The 16721-nt window shown below is 49.5% G+C and overlaps 1 protein-coding gene across 1 annotated transcript; it reads left to right on the top strand.

Moving 5' to 3' along the window:
• Window positions 1-12136: 12136 nt before the first annotated feature.
• On the top strand, window positions 12137-16432 carry LOC138683604 (uncharacterized). The gene is given in 6 exon segments (XM_069775590.1): window positions 12137-12475; window positions 13294-13360; window positions 13445-13707; window positions 13709-13738; window positions 15159-15263; window positions 16090-16432. Coding segments are annotated over 6 exon segments (969 nt in total). The 3' UTR covers window positions 16255-16432.
• Window positions 16433-16721: the final 289 nt, after the last annotated feature.

Raw genomic sequence — 16721 nt, 5'->3', positions numbered from 1 at the left:
CAGTTCCCCATCCCTGCGGTGATATCACAGAGCCTGGCCGCGGTGTCTCCACTCTGCTCCACCCTCTGTGTTGTTTCTCAGAGTCAGCATACCAAGCTCCCCTGGTGCTGGTAACATCTAAGGTTGCAGGTTATGTTGCTTAGGGAATTATTATGGAACAGATTTCTTGCATATCCACTGCATTCCACCCTGGAGGTTTACCTTCCCTTAAGAGGGGGACATATCAATAAATCACCTCCAGCAATCATTCTACACCCTGAAAATTGGGAAAAATGGTTTCATCAAGAAAGGAGCTCTTGGAGCAGGCTCCTTGGGCTAGTTCTTCCCATAAGTGTTATGGCCTTTATTTCATGAAGGCAACTATTTACTTGATCCTTGTCTCAAGTGGAATTCTTATTTTGGGTTCTTACAGATTAGAGGTCAAAATATAGATGAGTTCAGAACTCTCTGCATATTCCACCTGGTCAGAATGAAATTTTGCAAGCCAAATTCCTTTTCCAAATTACCATTGATGAGTTTATAGTCAGCTACGCCCATGTGACTGATAGGAGCATTTGCCTTATCAGTGGGTCAATTCTCTTCAGGCAGGGGAAGGAATAGAATGCAATTTCTAGCTCTTGGACTTGTTACATTCAAAATCTTGTTTATGGCTAAAGAGGAAGCACAACTTTTATTTTCATATATGTATGTATTATTTTTATATATGTTTAATATATAATATATTTTTATTTAAATTATGTAAATGTAATAACTTATTTTTAGTATAATGGAAATCTTAACAGTCTAATTGAACCATTATCATTAGTCTAGATCTAATTATTACAGGAAAAATAAACAGAGAATAATAATGCAGCTAGAGTACTTATATAGGAAAAAGTTGTAATAATAGAATTAAGTGCAACACACACACACACACAGAGTTTCTACACCTCTTCCTGGTGTTATGCTCACCTTTTCAATGCATCTCTGAGCCCTAAGGTCAGATGCTGGTGTTGGTGGTGGGAGGGGGGGTGTTATAGCGAGTTGTCAGCAGCTAGAGTCCTTTACCAGGAGAAATACAATGTTCATGTTGATGGTTTCTTCTTCCTCCCTCTAGTATTCCCTCATGATCACTTTTATACATTCGCTAACGTGTTTTTATACCTTACTTCTTCATTGTTCTGCAGCTCCAGCTAACATCTAAAATTACTATATATCTTGCCACTTATGTATGTTAGATATTATTTCTTTGTTCTCTTTGTTACCCCTGAAACTAGTTTTGTTCAGCTCCAGGTCTGCAGGTTTTTTAAGTGACCATAGGTGAGTTGTTTATAGCTGTAGGATCTCCAGTGCCAGCACGTGCCCCATGTTTTATCATCCCATGCGTGTATACCTCTATGCCGCATCCTCTGTCTCCACTTCTTGGAGGCCTCTGCTGTCATACCGGGCCTATATTTCTCTACATCATTGTGTTAGTTGTAAATATCTCATTTGACCTAGAACAACTGCTTCTTATTGCTATCTGTATAAAACTATGGTTGTATCACACAAAGATAACAGTAAAACAACTTGGTCATAGACATGTAGTCAATTAGAGAAAGGGCTGTCACAGCTAAACTAAGTAAAACAAAGCTGTAGCCAGGTCAAGAAAATTTCAGACAGAGGAGGCCTGACATGCCTGTCCTGAGGCCTTGCAAACTCGGTATAAAGCTTATGGCCTGTTACTAGCAATAGCAATACTGTATTACAGGGCTACACAGTTACAGACTTGAGCTAAAAATGCTTTGGAAAAGTGCCTCTAACCCAGATATGCAAACTCATTTTAGTAAATGCCATAAATGTGAAAACTCAGTACCTAGCCTGTGCCCATACTGCTATGTGAATCATACTCAAGTCAGGAGATAAGGTGTTGATCCTACTGCCCTAATGACTTATAGCAACAGTGCTAACTTTGCTACTTGCAGCTTGGAAAAAGCATTGACCCCATAGGTTGCCTGGACACACCAAGAGCCTTGTAATCTATAAGGGCTGCTTGGACAACTTGAGCTGTCTACCAGCAACAGCTGCTGCTCCAGAAACAGCTACATCCTCTACCTTCAGTATGTCAGGAGGGGAAAGGCTATGAATTGGCCTACTGGAGGCCTAAGGACTTCAGCCAATCCTGATACTGAGAAATTAATGAGACATGGGTCTGCATCAGAGTATGAGCGCCATATTTAAGAGCATCACCTTTTGTCCTAGGCCTCCAAAACCCCCTTTAATGTCTGAACTGTGATCTGCTCATAATTAAGTGACAGCAACCTGGTGATTAGCCACCTCACCTCCTAAGGACAAAACAGTGACCCCAATGATGGCACAGTCAGGCCACTAACCATGACATCTGTGCATGTCACCACATCTTCCAATGAAAGTGGAACCAATAGGAATTTGTTACTGGTGGGATGCTATTGTTACTAGTCACAAGAAGCTAGTGACATATTTCTACTGCTTTCTGTTTCATGATGTCCCTGAACTTCAGTAAAGGTTTTCTTTCTGACCTCATGAGGGCTTAATCTACTTCAGAAGCTATTTGTAAAGGAATTGTTCTGTAAGCAATTACTTAGATTTCTGTACAAGTCATCCCTCAGTTTCTAATAGGATGTAGAGAAATTGGCTGATGGCTTGGTTTTGGGGTTATTTTGTGTGTATTTTTCTCCTTTGCAGGTAGTAAGCTGGTTATGGTGTCAGAGCAGAATTGTACTTGATAACGATGGGCACATATGTGCTACTTAGGCAGGGGTATTTCCCTAGGAACATAAAAAAGTAAGCTAAGCCCATGCTTGCACAGCTGTACAGAAACCTGAGATTGTATAATTTTTGCTGCAGGGGGCTATAGCTCTTGCACATACATTTTGTGTGTGTAGATCGATAGGTTGTTGACACACAAGCCAGGCTGAAATTCATTAGTTCGTACTGCAGAAGTAGGAGGATTAAATCACTATGTAATGCTGGAACTGACCAACAAGACTTTAATTAAATGGTGCCCCTCATGCACAACATTTCCTCTGCCTGTAGATAGGGAACAGCTAGCTATTTTCAATAGACCCAATTCATTAATAAAGTAATTCACATGGGCCAACAGTGTACAATACCTTTTAAATGTTAATTAAAGCACTAAAGTGGGCTGCCTTCAACTCTTACAGGTAAAACTGCATGGTATATGGAAGACTTGCCAGAGGTAAAGCCTCTTCCTAGATTATATAAGAAATGTAATAACATTTTCTAAAACAGTATTGTAATTGTGTTGAATGCCAACAATTTTACAACTTACAGCTGTAGCTAAGAAGATAAAGATTTTTATGGTACTATGGTAAATGTTAGTACTGTTTAGGGATGTTATAGGCAGCCACCACCTCCAGGAGCTCCAGGGCCTGGGGATTCCTCCTGTCTGGATGCTAGAGCCCAGCCCAGGGACCTGGGGTCTCTGCCCAGACTGAAGGACATGGCTGCTGCTTTCCTATTTGCACATTCAACCAATAGTGAAGCTGAGCATGTAACCCAGAGACACACACAACCAGACGCTGACATGGCTGCCTACAAAAACTGCCAGACACCTGTCACTGCCTTCAACAGCACCTATGTATAGAATGCACATAAACCACATAACACAGACAACCAAGTCCCCTTCCTCATTGGCTGGCAGAAGCAGGTCACTACTGAAGGCTGTCGTGGTTCAACCCCAGCCAGCAACCAAGCACCACGCAACCACCCACCCACTCCCCCCACACCCAGTAGGATGGGGGAGAGAATCAGGAAAAGAAGCAAAACTCGCGGGTTGAGATAAGAACGGCCCAATAGAACAGAAAACAAGAAACCAACAATGACAATGCTAACACCAATAAAATGACAGCAGCAACAACAAAAGGACTGGAACACACAAATGATGCACATCGCAATCGCTCACCATACACCGATCGATGCCCAACCAGACCCCAAGTGGTGATTCCCCCCGCCCCCCTTCCTCCCAGTTTATATACTAGATGTGATGTCACATGGTATGGAATACCCTGTTGGCCACTTTGGTTCAGCTGCCCTGGCTGTGCCCTGCGCCAACCTCCTGTGCCCCTCCAGCTTTCTTGCTGGCTGGGCATGAGAAGCTGAAAAATCCCCAACTCTAGACCAAACATTACTCAGCAACAACTGAAAACATGAGTGTTATCAACATTCTTCTCATACCTAACTCAAACATAGCACTACACCAGCCACTAGGGAGACAATTAACTCTATCCCAGCTGATACCAGGACAGTATCCACCCCTGTGGTGGGTTGACCCTGGCTGGACACCAGGTGTAGCGTTCGCCACATATCAAGGTGCCGCGATTAGATCACTGGTCAGCCCCAGACCAGGGAAAGAGACAGATAACACACACAGTGTGAGCGCCAACTTCCGCCTTTTATTGCGCAGTCAATTCCTTTTATACTAACAAGGGTAGGCGGGATTACAGACACATCATAAGGCTGCGACTAACCCTCTAACTTTCCGTGACATCGCGAGATCTTCCGAACGCCGAACCCTACAGCCAGGTGCCCACCAAAGCCGTTCTATCACTCCCCCATCCTCAGCTGGACAGGGGAGAGAAAATATAACAAAGAGCTTGCGGGTCAAGATAAGGACAGAAGAGATCACTCGCCAATTACCATCATGGGCAAAACAGACTCAGCTTGGGGAAAATTAACTCAATTTATTACCAATCAACCAGAGTAGGGTAATGAGAAATAAAACCAAATCTCAGAACACCTTCCCTCTACCCCTCCCTTCTTCCCGGGCACAGCTTCACTCCCGGATTCTCTACCAACACCCCCAGCGGTGCAGGGGGACGGGGAAATGGGGTTTACGGTCAGTTCATCACACATTATTTTCTGCCGCTTCATCCTCCTCAGGGGCAGGACTCATCACACTCTTCCCCTGCTCCAGCGTGGGGTCCCTCCCATGGGAGACAGTCCTCCACGAACTTCTCCAACGTGGGTCCTTCCCACGGGCTGCAGTTCTTCATGAACTGCTCCAGCATAGGTCATTTCCATGGCGTGCAGTCCTTCAGGAGCACACTGCTCCAGCATGGGTCCCCCACGGGGTCACAAGTCCTGCCAGAAAACCTGCTCCGTGGGCTCCTCTCTCCACAGATCCACAGGTCCTGCCAGGGCTGCAGGTGGATATCTGCCCCACCGGGGTCCTCCATGGGCTGCAGGTGGATATCTGCCCCACCATGGTCCTCCATGGGCTGCAGGTGGATATCTGCTCCACCATGGACCTCCATGGACTGCAGGGGGACAGCCTGCCTCACCATGGTCTTCGCCACAGGCTGCAGGGGAATCTCTGCTCCGGCGCCTGGAGTATCTCCTCCCCCTCCTTCTTCACTGACCTTGGTGTCTGCGGGGTTGTTTCTCTTACATGTTCTCACTCCTCTCTCCAGCTGCCGTTTCTGTCTGTCCCAACTTTTTTTCTTTCTTAAAAATGTTATCACAGAGGCATTACCACTATCGCTGATTGGCTCGGCCTTGGCCAGCGGCGGGTCCGTCTCAGAGCCGGCTTGTATTGGCTCTCTTGAACACAGGGGAAGCTTCCAGCAGCTTCTTACAGAAGCCACCCCTGTAACCCCCCCCGCTACCAAAACCTTGCCACACAAAGCCAATACAACAACTCATGTACCCGTGCATTTAGGACCGAGGTAGGTTTTCCATCCCATTTCCTCATGTCCTCTCCATGATCACATAGGTAAAACCACAGGGCACCTCGCGGTGTGTACCTTCTATATTCTCTCTCTTGGGCAGAGGAACACTCACTCCTAATAGCTGAGACATTGGTCCTTACAAGTGGGGAATAGGACATATCCTCTTTGAATTGCTGGAAATCCTCGGACAGCTTCTCCACAGCCGAAATGCAGGCTTGTAGGGAGGAGGAGAGATTTTCTTTGTATTGACGGAGTTGGCGAGCCACTTCATCCACTGTCGGTGCCTCTTCGTCTTTCCAGGTCATTATCGCCAGTGAGTTGGCATAGGATGATGGTGCGCTCCGTACAAACTTCCGCCACATGGGTCGTGTGCATTGGACTTCGTCTGGATCTTTGGGTAATTGTGGATTGTCCGGGTCATGATGAATCGTCTCTAGCACAGCTAATTCCCTCAGATATTGAATACCTTTTTCCATGGTGGTCCACTTGCTTGATTGACATATAACATCTTCCTTAAAGGGGTACCTTTCCTTCACACTTGACAGGAGTCGCCTCCAGAGGCTGATGGCTTGTGTCCCTTTTCCAATTGCCTTGTCAGTGCCACCTTCCCTGGCAAGCGATCCCAGCTGCTTGGCTTCCCTACCTTCTAATTCCAAGCTATTAGCCCCATTGTCCCAGCATCGGAGGAGCCAGGTGATAATATGCTCACCTATATGGCGGCCGAAATCTTTTCGCATATCCCGCAGCTCACTCAAGGATAGGGACCGGGTTATTACCTCTGGTTCTGCCTCTTCCTCCGGTTCCCGTGATGACCCTGGCTCATCTCCCTCCTTCGCTAAGCGAACTGATTTTTTTGTATATTTCTTCTTCTGTATGGGGGCAACTGATACTGGTGCAGGTTGGTCCGCTGGTTCAGTTGCAGTACCGCTCGCCGGGTTTTGGATAACCACAGTGTCTGTCGCCGGGTTTTGGATAGCAGCAGTGCTTGTCACTGGGGCTGGAGGGACCACAGTGCCCGTTGCCAAGGTTTGGGTAGCCGCAGTGCTCGTCGCCAGGGCTGGAGGGGCCACGGCGCCCGTTGCTGAGGTTTGGGTGGCTGCGGCGCTCATTGTTTTGTTGTTAGGTCTAGAGACCTTCTCTTCCCCTTGAGGGTACTGAGTGGTGTCGAACAAGGCTCGATAGGCATGGGCCAGGCCCCAGCACGTTGCAGTGATTTGTATCTCTCTGGAGCTGCTGGGGTGACAGCATACCTTTTCCAAATATTTTACTAGTTCTTCTGGATTCTGCACTTGTTCAGGGGTGAATTTCCAAAACACTGGAGGTGCCCACTTTTCTAAGTACTTGCCCATACTACCCCACACACCCTGCCACTCATAATTATCGAGCCTTGGGGCAGATCTCTGGGTGATCTCCTTAAATAGTTGTTTAACCTTAAACAAGAGCTGAACCACATTCAGAAGTATGCTAATTCCTAGCAGTACGGCGAGGACTGTGCTGGTCTCAACATCCCAAGGGTATTCAAATTTTTCAAAATTCTCAAAAGCCATTGTAACTGGACTGAAGGAGAAAGGAGAGGGGAAGAAAGGTACCCCACCCATAGACTGGCTTTCCATAGAGGAAAGGTAAATGGTATAATTATTAATAGTTTCCCACAGATAGCTCCTGGAGTATAAAGGTGACAATGCTAAGTGCAAATACAGGATTAATCCCACAACCGATGACTTTATCATACCATAAACCAGTGTTATACAATACATCAAAGCGAAAACCTTAATCCACTTCCCACGGATGATAAGCAGCAGAAAAGGGACTACATACAGCAGGCGAGGTGATACATAACAGAACTTTAAAAACCAGAGCAACAACTCTAAGAACACATAAATCAACACAGTGACCAGCGAGTATTAGACCAATATAATGAATGCTTATAACAAATTTGTTTTAACAAGCTCTGGTCAGATTTGTCGTTCTCTCAACCTTTCTTGCCCCATGTTGGGCGCCAAAATGGACTGTCGTGGTTTAACCCCAGCCAGCAACCAATCACCACGCAGCTGCCCACCCACTCCCCCCTGTAGCGTTCGCCGCATATCAAGGTGCCACGATTAGATCACTGATCACCCCCCAGACCAGGGAAAGAGACAGATAACACACACAGTGTGAGCGCCAACTTCCGCCTTTTATTGCGCAGTCAAATCCTTTTATACTAACAAGGATAGGCGGGATTACAGACACATCATAAGGCTGCGACTAACCCTCTAACTTTCCGTGACATCGCGAGATCTTCCGAACGCCGAACCCTACATCTCCCCCCTCTCTATGACGAGTTGGCCTCTATTGTTATGAACAATTCCACACCAAGAAATAACTAAGTAAAGTACTATGAGTATATACATATTTCTACAACTAAGTTGAAACACTCTATCTTAAACACCCGTAAATGTCCCATTTACCCTGCAGAGCAAAGAGCTCCTTTATAGAAATTCACACAGGAGGTAGATTGAAAGTTATACAGGTACATCATGAGGCTTGGAAAGAATTACTTCTATTACTCTATAAAGTTTATCATTGGTGCGCTGATATTGGCTTAATGTCTGAGGCACCTGGATTCCTGGCTGCGAGCTCTGACAGCCAGATCCCATAAAGGCACGTATTGATGGACTCTGAGAGGGATGTCGTCCAGATACACATCAGGGTCCCCCAGTTGGCTTTGCATCCACTGCCAGAAGTTTGTAGCGGATACCCAAGGTGTCACAAGCCAGGAAAGGATGACAGCGACCTGTAGGAAAAACACTCAAACACTACGAGGTTAAGGCAGGACGAATCATACGACTAGGAACCCATTTCAGTAGCCCTTCAGGTGTCTGTACACAGGCATACCCTCGCCCAAGACAACGCAACTCAAACGGCCCATCCCATTGGCGTGTCTGAAGGTCACATACGCGGACCAATGGGTAGGGACCTTTCTCTTCCATGTTCGTAAAGTGTCGTTGCGCCACCGTCTCTTCCAAGTCCCCTCGAACTGTCTGATTTAATGAAGTTAACCCAGTTAACAGAAGACGCTGTGTATGGAGAGCAGGTGTGTTTTCCTGTAACCAGGAGGGCTCCTCCTGCTCCCCCTCCCTAAGCCGATCGAGTAAGGCCTTTAAGGTTCGATGTGCTCGTTCTACAATGGCCTGGCCGGTGCTATTATGAGGGATGCCATTTTTACTTAACAAGCTAAACAAAATTATTACAATAACTAAAATCACAATAACTACAATAATGCCCATAATTCTTTGAGCCAACCCATTACCCCTAATGACCCAAACCATGAGGACTATGAGGAAGATGAACCATCCATACATTCTTGTGTCATCTTGCTCCGTGAACTCAGCCCAGCAATCGGTACGTGCCAGCTTTCCGTGGGCGTCCCCACAGAGGCAATGATGGCCTCACCGTACACCAGCCCGATGCTCTTCGGAAAATCCCGGTATTTATACATTTGCAGAGGAACGGGTTTTGGCACACGTGGCCAGCGGGTGCCAAGTCTGCCTCAGTTGCAATCTATGACGCATGCGCTCGCTGGCCAGGCGCGCTGCACGAGTCATAGCCATCTTGTCTATTGGTTCATGGGCTTTATGATGCGGTTGCGGTGCACAGAGAATCTTGACCTGTTATGTTAACCAAGGTGACCTATACATTAGTTTTTGACTGAGGTGGTATTCATATTGCCACACCATCTATGATGCTCCAGATGATGATGGTCATGCAAATTCAACAGGAGTCCATCGTGGGCCTGCATCTGTGGAAACACAATCAACCTCGTTCCCAGGTTATTAATGGAAATAGACCTTACCCCTAATTTTGGCTTAAACTAACTTTTACGTTTACCCCACACTGTCTTCCCGTAATCACACTATGTTTAATCAAATTATGCTTAACACACTTTTTACCTAAAGCAAGTTCTATATACAATAAGGCATGTTGTTCTAAAAACCTCTCTGAAGGACTCAATGTCCACTAGTCCTCTAAAGTGTAATACTCTATTGGTCAGAATCTGTCGGATCAGTGGCTCCAGCACCCGCTGGTGCCCTCCCAGTTGCCATTGGGACAAAGTCTTCAATTTCTCAAGGACTTTCCAGTGAAACGCCTCCCTTTTTTTTTTTTTTTTACTCTTCTCCAATGCCTCTCCCTCTCGTCTGCAGAGGCTACTGCAGGCGGCTCCGCGTCTATCGCGGGCGCAGTTGGTTTCACCGTCTCTGGTTCCGAGAGGCGGGATGGATGAAAGGGCGGTGGCAGGGGGGCGGATGGTTCTGCCCAGGGGCCGGCCGCGGCCGCGCCTGGCGGCGGCCATTCCATGGCCGGCTGACACGCGCCGCTGCAAGGCGGCGGAGGGGGGGGCGGAAAGGAAGGGAGGAGGGAGGGGGCGGAGGAAGCGCCGGAGGGGGCGCAGCTGACGGCTCAGCAGGCATAGGCTCAGGAGGCTCCGTCCGCTCTCCCGGCAAGGGCGCCTGATTTCCCCCGCGGGGGGGTGTTTCCTCCTCTGCCACAGTCTCCAACCCCCGCTGCCTCCCAGTTATCCCCTCCGCAGGTGGCCGTTCCTCCCACTCTCTCAACTAACGGTACAAATCTCCCTTAACGTCCCCGCCTGGATCCCAGTCCAAGAGGCATTCCTCCAAATCCTTCCGAACCTCCCGCCGTAACTCCCCCCATGGACACCGCAGAGGGGGCTCGTCCGTCCCCGCTGGTACTGTCCCTACAGGAAAAACCTCCGTCTCTGCCGCACCCTCCGCGTCCACGCTCTCAGTCGGAGATGGACCGCTCTGTGAGCCCCGCTCCACAGCCGCCCACTCCGTCTGAGTTTGACTCACTGTCCCTGGGGGCATTGCCCCCCCTTGTTTTTGAGGCGGCGCTTCATCCGCAAACAAAACAGCTCGCGCCGCCGACCAACACTCCCCAGCTTTCCGTCCTGCCGTAACTACCTCCTCCACTCTCCCCCACGCTTGTAATCGTTCCGCAGCTCCGCGCTCACCCGCAAGCGCCGACTGGAGCAACAGTTCCCGAATCTCTCCCCAATTTGGGGGACTTAATACTTCTTTGGGAGAGCCCATCCCCCCCCGGCGCAGCACCCATTGGATGCATTCGCCCGTGGGGCCCCTCCTAATCGTTCCGTGAGCACCCACCTCATCAGCCAACACTTTCAACACCTGAATCACTTGCGCAAGTCCCGTCGTCGCCTAGTGCGACCGATCACGTCGGGGTCACCATTATGTAGCGTTCGCCGCATATCAAGGTGCCACGATTAGATCACTGATCACCCCCCAGACCAGGGAAAGAGACAGATAACACACACAGTGTGAGCGCCAACTTCCGCCTTTTATTGCGCAGTCAATTCCTTTTATACTAACAAGGGTAGGCGGGATTACAGACACATCATAAGGCTGCGACTAACCCTCTAACTTTCCGTGACATCGCGAGATCTTCCGAACGCCGAAACCTACACCCCCCCACCCAGTGGGATGGGGGAGACAATCGGGAAGAGAAGTAAAACTCGTGGGTTGAGATAAGAACGGTTTAATAGAACAGAAAAGAAGAAACTAATAATGATATTGATAACACTAATAAAATGAGAATACTAATAATGAAAGGATTCGAATATACAAGTGATGCACAATGCAATTGCTCACCACCCACCGACCGATGCCCAGTTAGCCCCGAGCGGCGATCCCCCTGCCCCCACTCCCTCCAGTTTATATACTAGATGTGACATCACATGATATGGAATACCCTGTTGGCCAATTTGGGTCAGCTGCCCTGGCTGTGTCCTGTGCCAACTTCTTGTGCCCCTCCAGCCTTCTTGCTGGCTGGGCTTGAGAAGCTGAAAAGTCCTTGACTTGAGACTAAACACTACTGAGCAACAACTGAAAACATCAGTGTTATCAACATTCTTCGCATACTGAACTCAAAACATAGCACTGTACCAGCTACTAGGAAAACAATTAACTCTATCCTAGCTGAAACCAGGACAGGGTCACTGAGAGGCTGCTGAGCCTGGTGAACCCTGTGGATTATCATCCGCTCCTACTATTCCGCGTAGGGTCTGGCGAGGCAACTTAGAACCCTCCCAAGAGACTATATGTCCCTCGGAGCAATGTTAAACGGATCGGGAGCACAGGCGGTGGTCTCCTCTATCCTCCCAGTCAGAGGAAGGGGTCCAGGAAGGAGGAGACGAATTGAACAGGTGAATGCCTGGCTGCGTAGCTGGTGCCATGCTCAAAGTTTTGGCTTCTATGATTGTGGATCTACCTTTGAGAAGCCGGGTCTGTTGGGAGCTGATGGGATTCACCTCACCAAGCGGGGCAAGAGGGTCTTGAGTTGGAAGAGTTGGAAGCCACTGTGCAGAAGGAGCAGAAGGGAGCTGGCAGCTCTTTAAGGACATTTTTCTTAGCGCACAAGAGCTCTCGATCCCCATGCGTAAGAAATCAGGCAAGGAAGGCAGGAGACCAGCGTGGCTGGGGAAGGACCTTCTGGTCGAGCTGAAGCGCAAGAAGGAAATGCATAGGCAGTGGAAGCGGGGACACGCATCCTGGGAAGAATATAGGGATGCTGCCCGGGTGTGTAGGGATGGGATCAGGAAAGCTAAGGCACAGCTGGAGCTGAATTTGGCAAGGGATGTGAAGAATCATAAGGAGGGCTTCTACAGGTGCGTTGGTCAGAAAAGGAAGAGTAAAGAAAACGTACGCCACCCCCACCCCCCTCCGATAAAGAAGACGGGAGATCTAGTGACAACCGACATGGAGAAGGCTGAGGTACTCAACGACTCTTTTCCTCCCTTTTCGCTGGCAACCACTGTTCCCACATCTCTCAAGTCCCTGAACCTCAAGGCAGGGACTGGGGGAACAAAGTCCCTCCCATTGTAGGAAACGATCCGGTTTGAGACCACCTGAGGAACCTGAACGTACACAAGTCCTGCACCTGGGGAGGAACAACCCCATGCACCGGTATATGCTGGAGGCCGACTGGTTGGAAAGTAGCTTTGCAGAAAAGGACGCGGGGGGCTCCTGGTGGACACCAAGTTGAACATGAGCCGACAACGTGCCCTTGCCGCAAAGAAGGCTAAGGATATCCTTAGCCCGATATAGAGGAAAGCGGGGTTTATGTATGTTACAATACAGTTGTGTAGACCAATCAAATTGCTCACTATCCCCGGGGGCGCAGGGCACCACAGGCCACCCTTGGGCAGCTTTGGAGGCACTGCCTATTTTTCTAAAAGCCTCCTACCCAGCTTAGCGCAAATCCTATCTTGATCTGCCCTCCAGCCCTCCAGCCACCAGTGCTGAACACAGGCTTTGTATTTTATTTTCTCCCAGGAGGCGTGCAGCTTAGAAACGTCTGCAACTGAAGCGGGGCTTTCAGGGAACAATTTAGAGCAACTTCTGTTGGTTCTGCGAAATGTTCTGAAAAGTTAAGGCCTGCCCTGCCCTGGCAAAAGCAGTCATTTGACTGGAGGGAACAGCACCAAAAAGCCACAAGCACGTTTGGGGTGGACTTGATGCGGTAATAAATAACAAGAAATAGTACTTCTAGCTACAACAGCCTCTTCTGAGACCTCGTTGCCCGCCCGCAGGGTCGCAGCACTACACGGCACAGATCCCTCCGCGGACTCGCCCGACGTCGTCTCCCTCCGCGCCCCGGTCGGATCCCTCCGCGCCCCGGTCGGATCCCTCCGCGCCCCGGTCGGATCCCTCCGCGCCCCGGGGGCACGCAAACTCCCTGAGCCCCGGTAAGCGCCAGGTCGACGAGGGCGGACCCGCCAAGGGGGCGGGGACAAGCGGCAACGACAGGCGAGACAGCCAATCGAGACGCGGGATCGGCCGGCGGCGATCTGGCGGCCCAATGGGCGCCGCGGAGGGCCTGGCCGAGTGGAGGAAGCGCGGGGGCGACAACGGGCGTTGTCGTGGTTGGCGAGATTGTTGGGGCGCGGGCCGCCCGGCCCGGTGGCGCCACTACTGTCTTCGGAAAGATCACCGGCAAGGCGCTTCCCCGCCAACGTCATCTACGAGGACGAGGAGGTAGCCGCGGCTTTGCTCTGTGCGCGGTTCCTTTTCCCTTCCCCCCCCTCCCCCTCCCCCCGCGCTCGCAGGCACCCTGAGCCGAGGCCCCGTTGCGCGGTGCCTGGGAGCGCGGCAGGGCGGGTGGCGGCGTTGCTGCGGGTGGGTGGGTGGAGGGACGGGGGACGGACGGGGCCTCTCTGGGTTGTGGCGCTCTCTACTGCACCATCCCTAAAACATCGCGCTTCTTCGGTACCCCCCCCCGCCCCCGGCTGCTGCGACGTGTGCCGGGTTTCCGGTGTTGCCCGGCTCGCCTCGGTTCCCAGCCCCACCGCGTCGTGTGCGTGCGCGCGTGCGCGTGCGTAGAGGAGAGCCTCTGACGGTAACGCACTTGGTGGCAGCCGCAGACGTCTGCCGCCTGATATCCCTTTGGCACTGCAAGTCGCGCAAAGTTTGCTGCCGAGGGATGGGAGTGGTCCTGCCTCGTGTGGGATGATAGTCTTGAAACCAGAGTAGCGACCGTAATGAGTTAGTTCTGCATAGGAGAAATGCAGGTCTCTGTGCCTCGTAACAGCATTATAGAGATTTCACAGCTCTGCTGTGCTAGGCTTTGGTTCTGAACCCCCAAACCGGATTATTAAAGCAAAGAATTACAGCTTTTCTTATTTTTCTTAACAGAAAGCTAGAAACCGGTCATCCTGCGGGCTGCAAAAGCTTCCCAGATCTTGTTTCTGTGCTGAAGTGGGACCGTGATAACAGCATGCTTGCGAGGTTCGCGGATGCTGGTGCACCACAACGTGCTAGGAACTAGAGTGAGCTGCTTAGACTGTGGGGAAAAAAATGCAGCCGTTGCCTACACGATGTTAACTTTAAGTTAGTATCCCGTATAATTTTGTTATTAAAATGCTGAAGATTAACAGTTAGGGATGCCTTCTGCTTTTGAAGGTAGGGTTTATGGGCAATACAGAAGACAGGCTCGTACTAGGCGCTTGCAGGCTTCCTGGGATTATGCTTTTGTTCAATACTTGAGCTCCCTGTCGCATGGAAAACGAACGGCCACTGATCTTCCACTTCACCAAACTCTTTGCTGGTTCAGTTAAGCCGTTTGTCTCCTGCCTCTGTGGTGGACCACATCGAATAGAAAAACTGCTTAGGAAACGATCAGCCCAAATTGAAACATACTGGAGGTCGCTAATCTGAAGTACTGGCCCGTCTCCTTGCCCCCATCATCTTGCGTGCACTTCTGGAGGGGGCTCTGTAAATACGTTGTATTTTGTGTATAGAGAGTATTAATATCGTGTAAGAAAAATCAACGTTTCGGCTTGCGTTTGGGGTATCTGGCAATCTGCTTCTGTACGAGTTCGGTGGGGCGTATTGATTTGCTTAAGCTATTGCCTTTCTCTGAAGCCAATTGCGTTTTAACTGTTTACTCTTCCTCCAGCGCCTTGCGTTCCGTGATCTTTCGCCCCAAGCTCCGACGCTTTTCCTAGTCACGCCTAAGGAGCCAATTATCGGGTTATCTGACGCAGAAGATTCTGGTGAATCTGTAAGTACTGCGGAAGCTTTCTGTGGGCTAAACTGTACCTGTAATTAGTTCCTAATTTACTAGGCTCTCTCTCCCACCCCCCCTTTCCCTCTTGATAGGGCACACGCAGTAGGCTATTGTGGGTTTTCTGGCGCTATAATCTTTTGCCTCTAGCTTGTAATGGAGTTGAGCTTTTTGGCTAAAAGTAGCGATATAAAGCAACGCTCCTCCCTGGGTATGTACTTCTGGTGCAAAATGCAGCGTTGTTTTGGAGCGCAGTCTGATGCCTGTCGTCGTGGTTTAGAGTAAGAGTAGTAGTACTTCCTCTAATACGGAGAAGAGGGCTTGGGGTTTTTGGCAGGTCAGGGGTGAGGAAGGGCAAAGCTGGTTGAGAGGTGCTGGATGCTTCACTCTTGGCTGTGAAAGTCAAGTTCAAAGACTTTGTAAACCCACGCAAAAGGCAGCCTAAAGTTTATTTTCCACCAGAATTGCTTATGTTGCCTGAAGATATAATGGGGGCTTTAACCCGGAGACAAACTTAGCTTCTGTGGCCGTTTTGTAGTCCGTTACTGTCCAGCTTGAAAAAAATTGCATGGCTCTTCCCACCCCCCCCACCCCCACACACACACAGTGTGCATAATCGGTCTTTGTAGCTTTGCTTGGAAAATGTCAGTTGCAGGCGGGCGGACAGACGGTAATTTGAAGCGCAACGGTTGAATTGCTAGGAATTGGCTACCTGGTTTCTCTGGGTGGTTCTCTGCTCTCAGTCCTTCCCTTCCTGCCCTCTCCCCTCTTTGCGTGTGGCTTTTTATTTTATTTATTTATGGGTTTGTACTTCCTTCTCCAGCTTCTTGGGCATTTCATGATTGTTGGCAAGAAGCGTGCTGCTCACCTGGGCCTGACCAATGGATTCCGGATGGTTGTGGATGAAGGGCCCGAGGGCGGGCAGTCTGTCTGTCACGTACATCGACATATTCTGGGTGGCCGTCAGTTGGGCTGGCCGCCTGGCTAAGATTTTTGCACCGCAAGAGTTGCTGCACGTGTACAAATTGCCACTGAATGGATTTCGTCTGTTGCCCGTCAGTCTAGTAGCCGCTGTTGATGTCTAATTTTTTGTGACGTGTGTCTGTGGAAGGTAATAAAAGCTTTGAGCAGCAGTCGCACAATAAAGATTTAGCGTGGGGATATCACCTCTGTCTTGTGCGTCTTACTGAGGGAAATAGTTCTGCAAGTTAAAATGGTGTCTCCCCGGAGTGTAAGTATGTGGAACGTTTCAGTCTGTTAACAGCGTTCTATAGACAGATAATGATTTGCCTAGTCATTTGAAGCGTGATGCTGGAACCGCTTAGCAGTCTCCTGCGTCGTGCAGGAAGCCAACTCTTAGCTTTTTGGAAGTGGTACGCAAACGTACGTAAAGCCAGTGTAGGCTGCTGCTAAAACTTTAGAAAATACTGTATGTGACGCTACAGGCATGCTGTA

This window comes from Haliaeetus albicilla, chromosome W (genome assembly GCF_947461875.1).
Source record: "Haliaeetus albicilla chromosome W, bHalAlb1.1, whole genome shotgun sequence".
In the NCBI taxonomy this organism is placed as follows: domain Eukaryota; kingdom Metazoa; phylum Chordata; class Aves; order Accipitriformes; family Accipitridae; genus Haliaeetus; species Haliaeetus albicilla.
The sequence above is the reverse complement of the archived record's forward strand: the minus strand, read 5'-3'. Positions and strand labels throughout refer to the sequence as shown.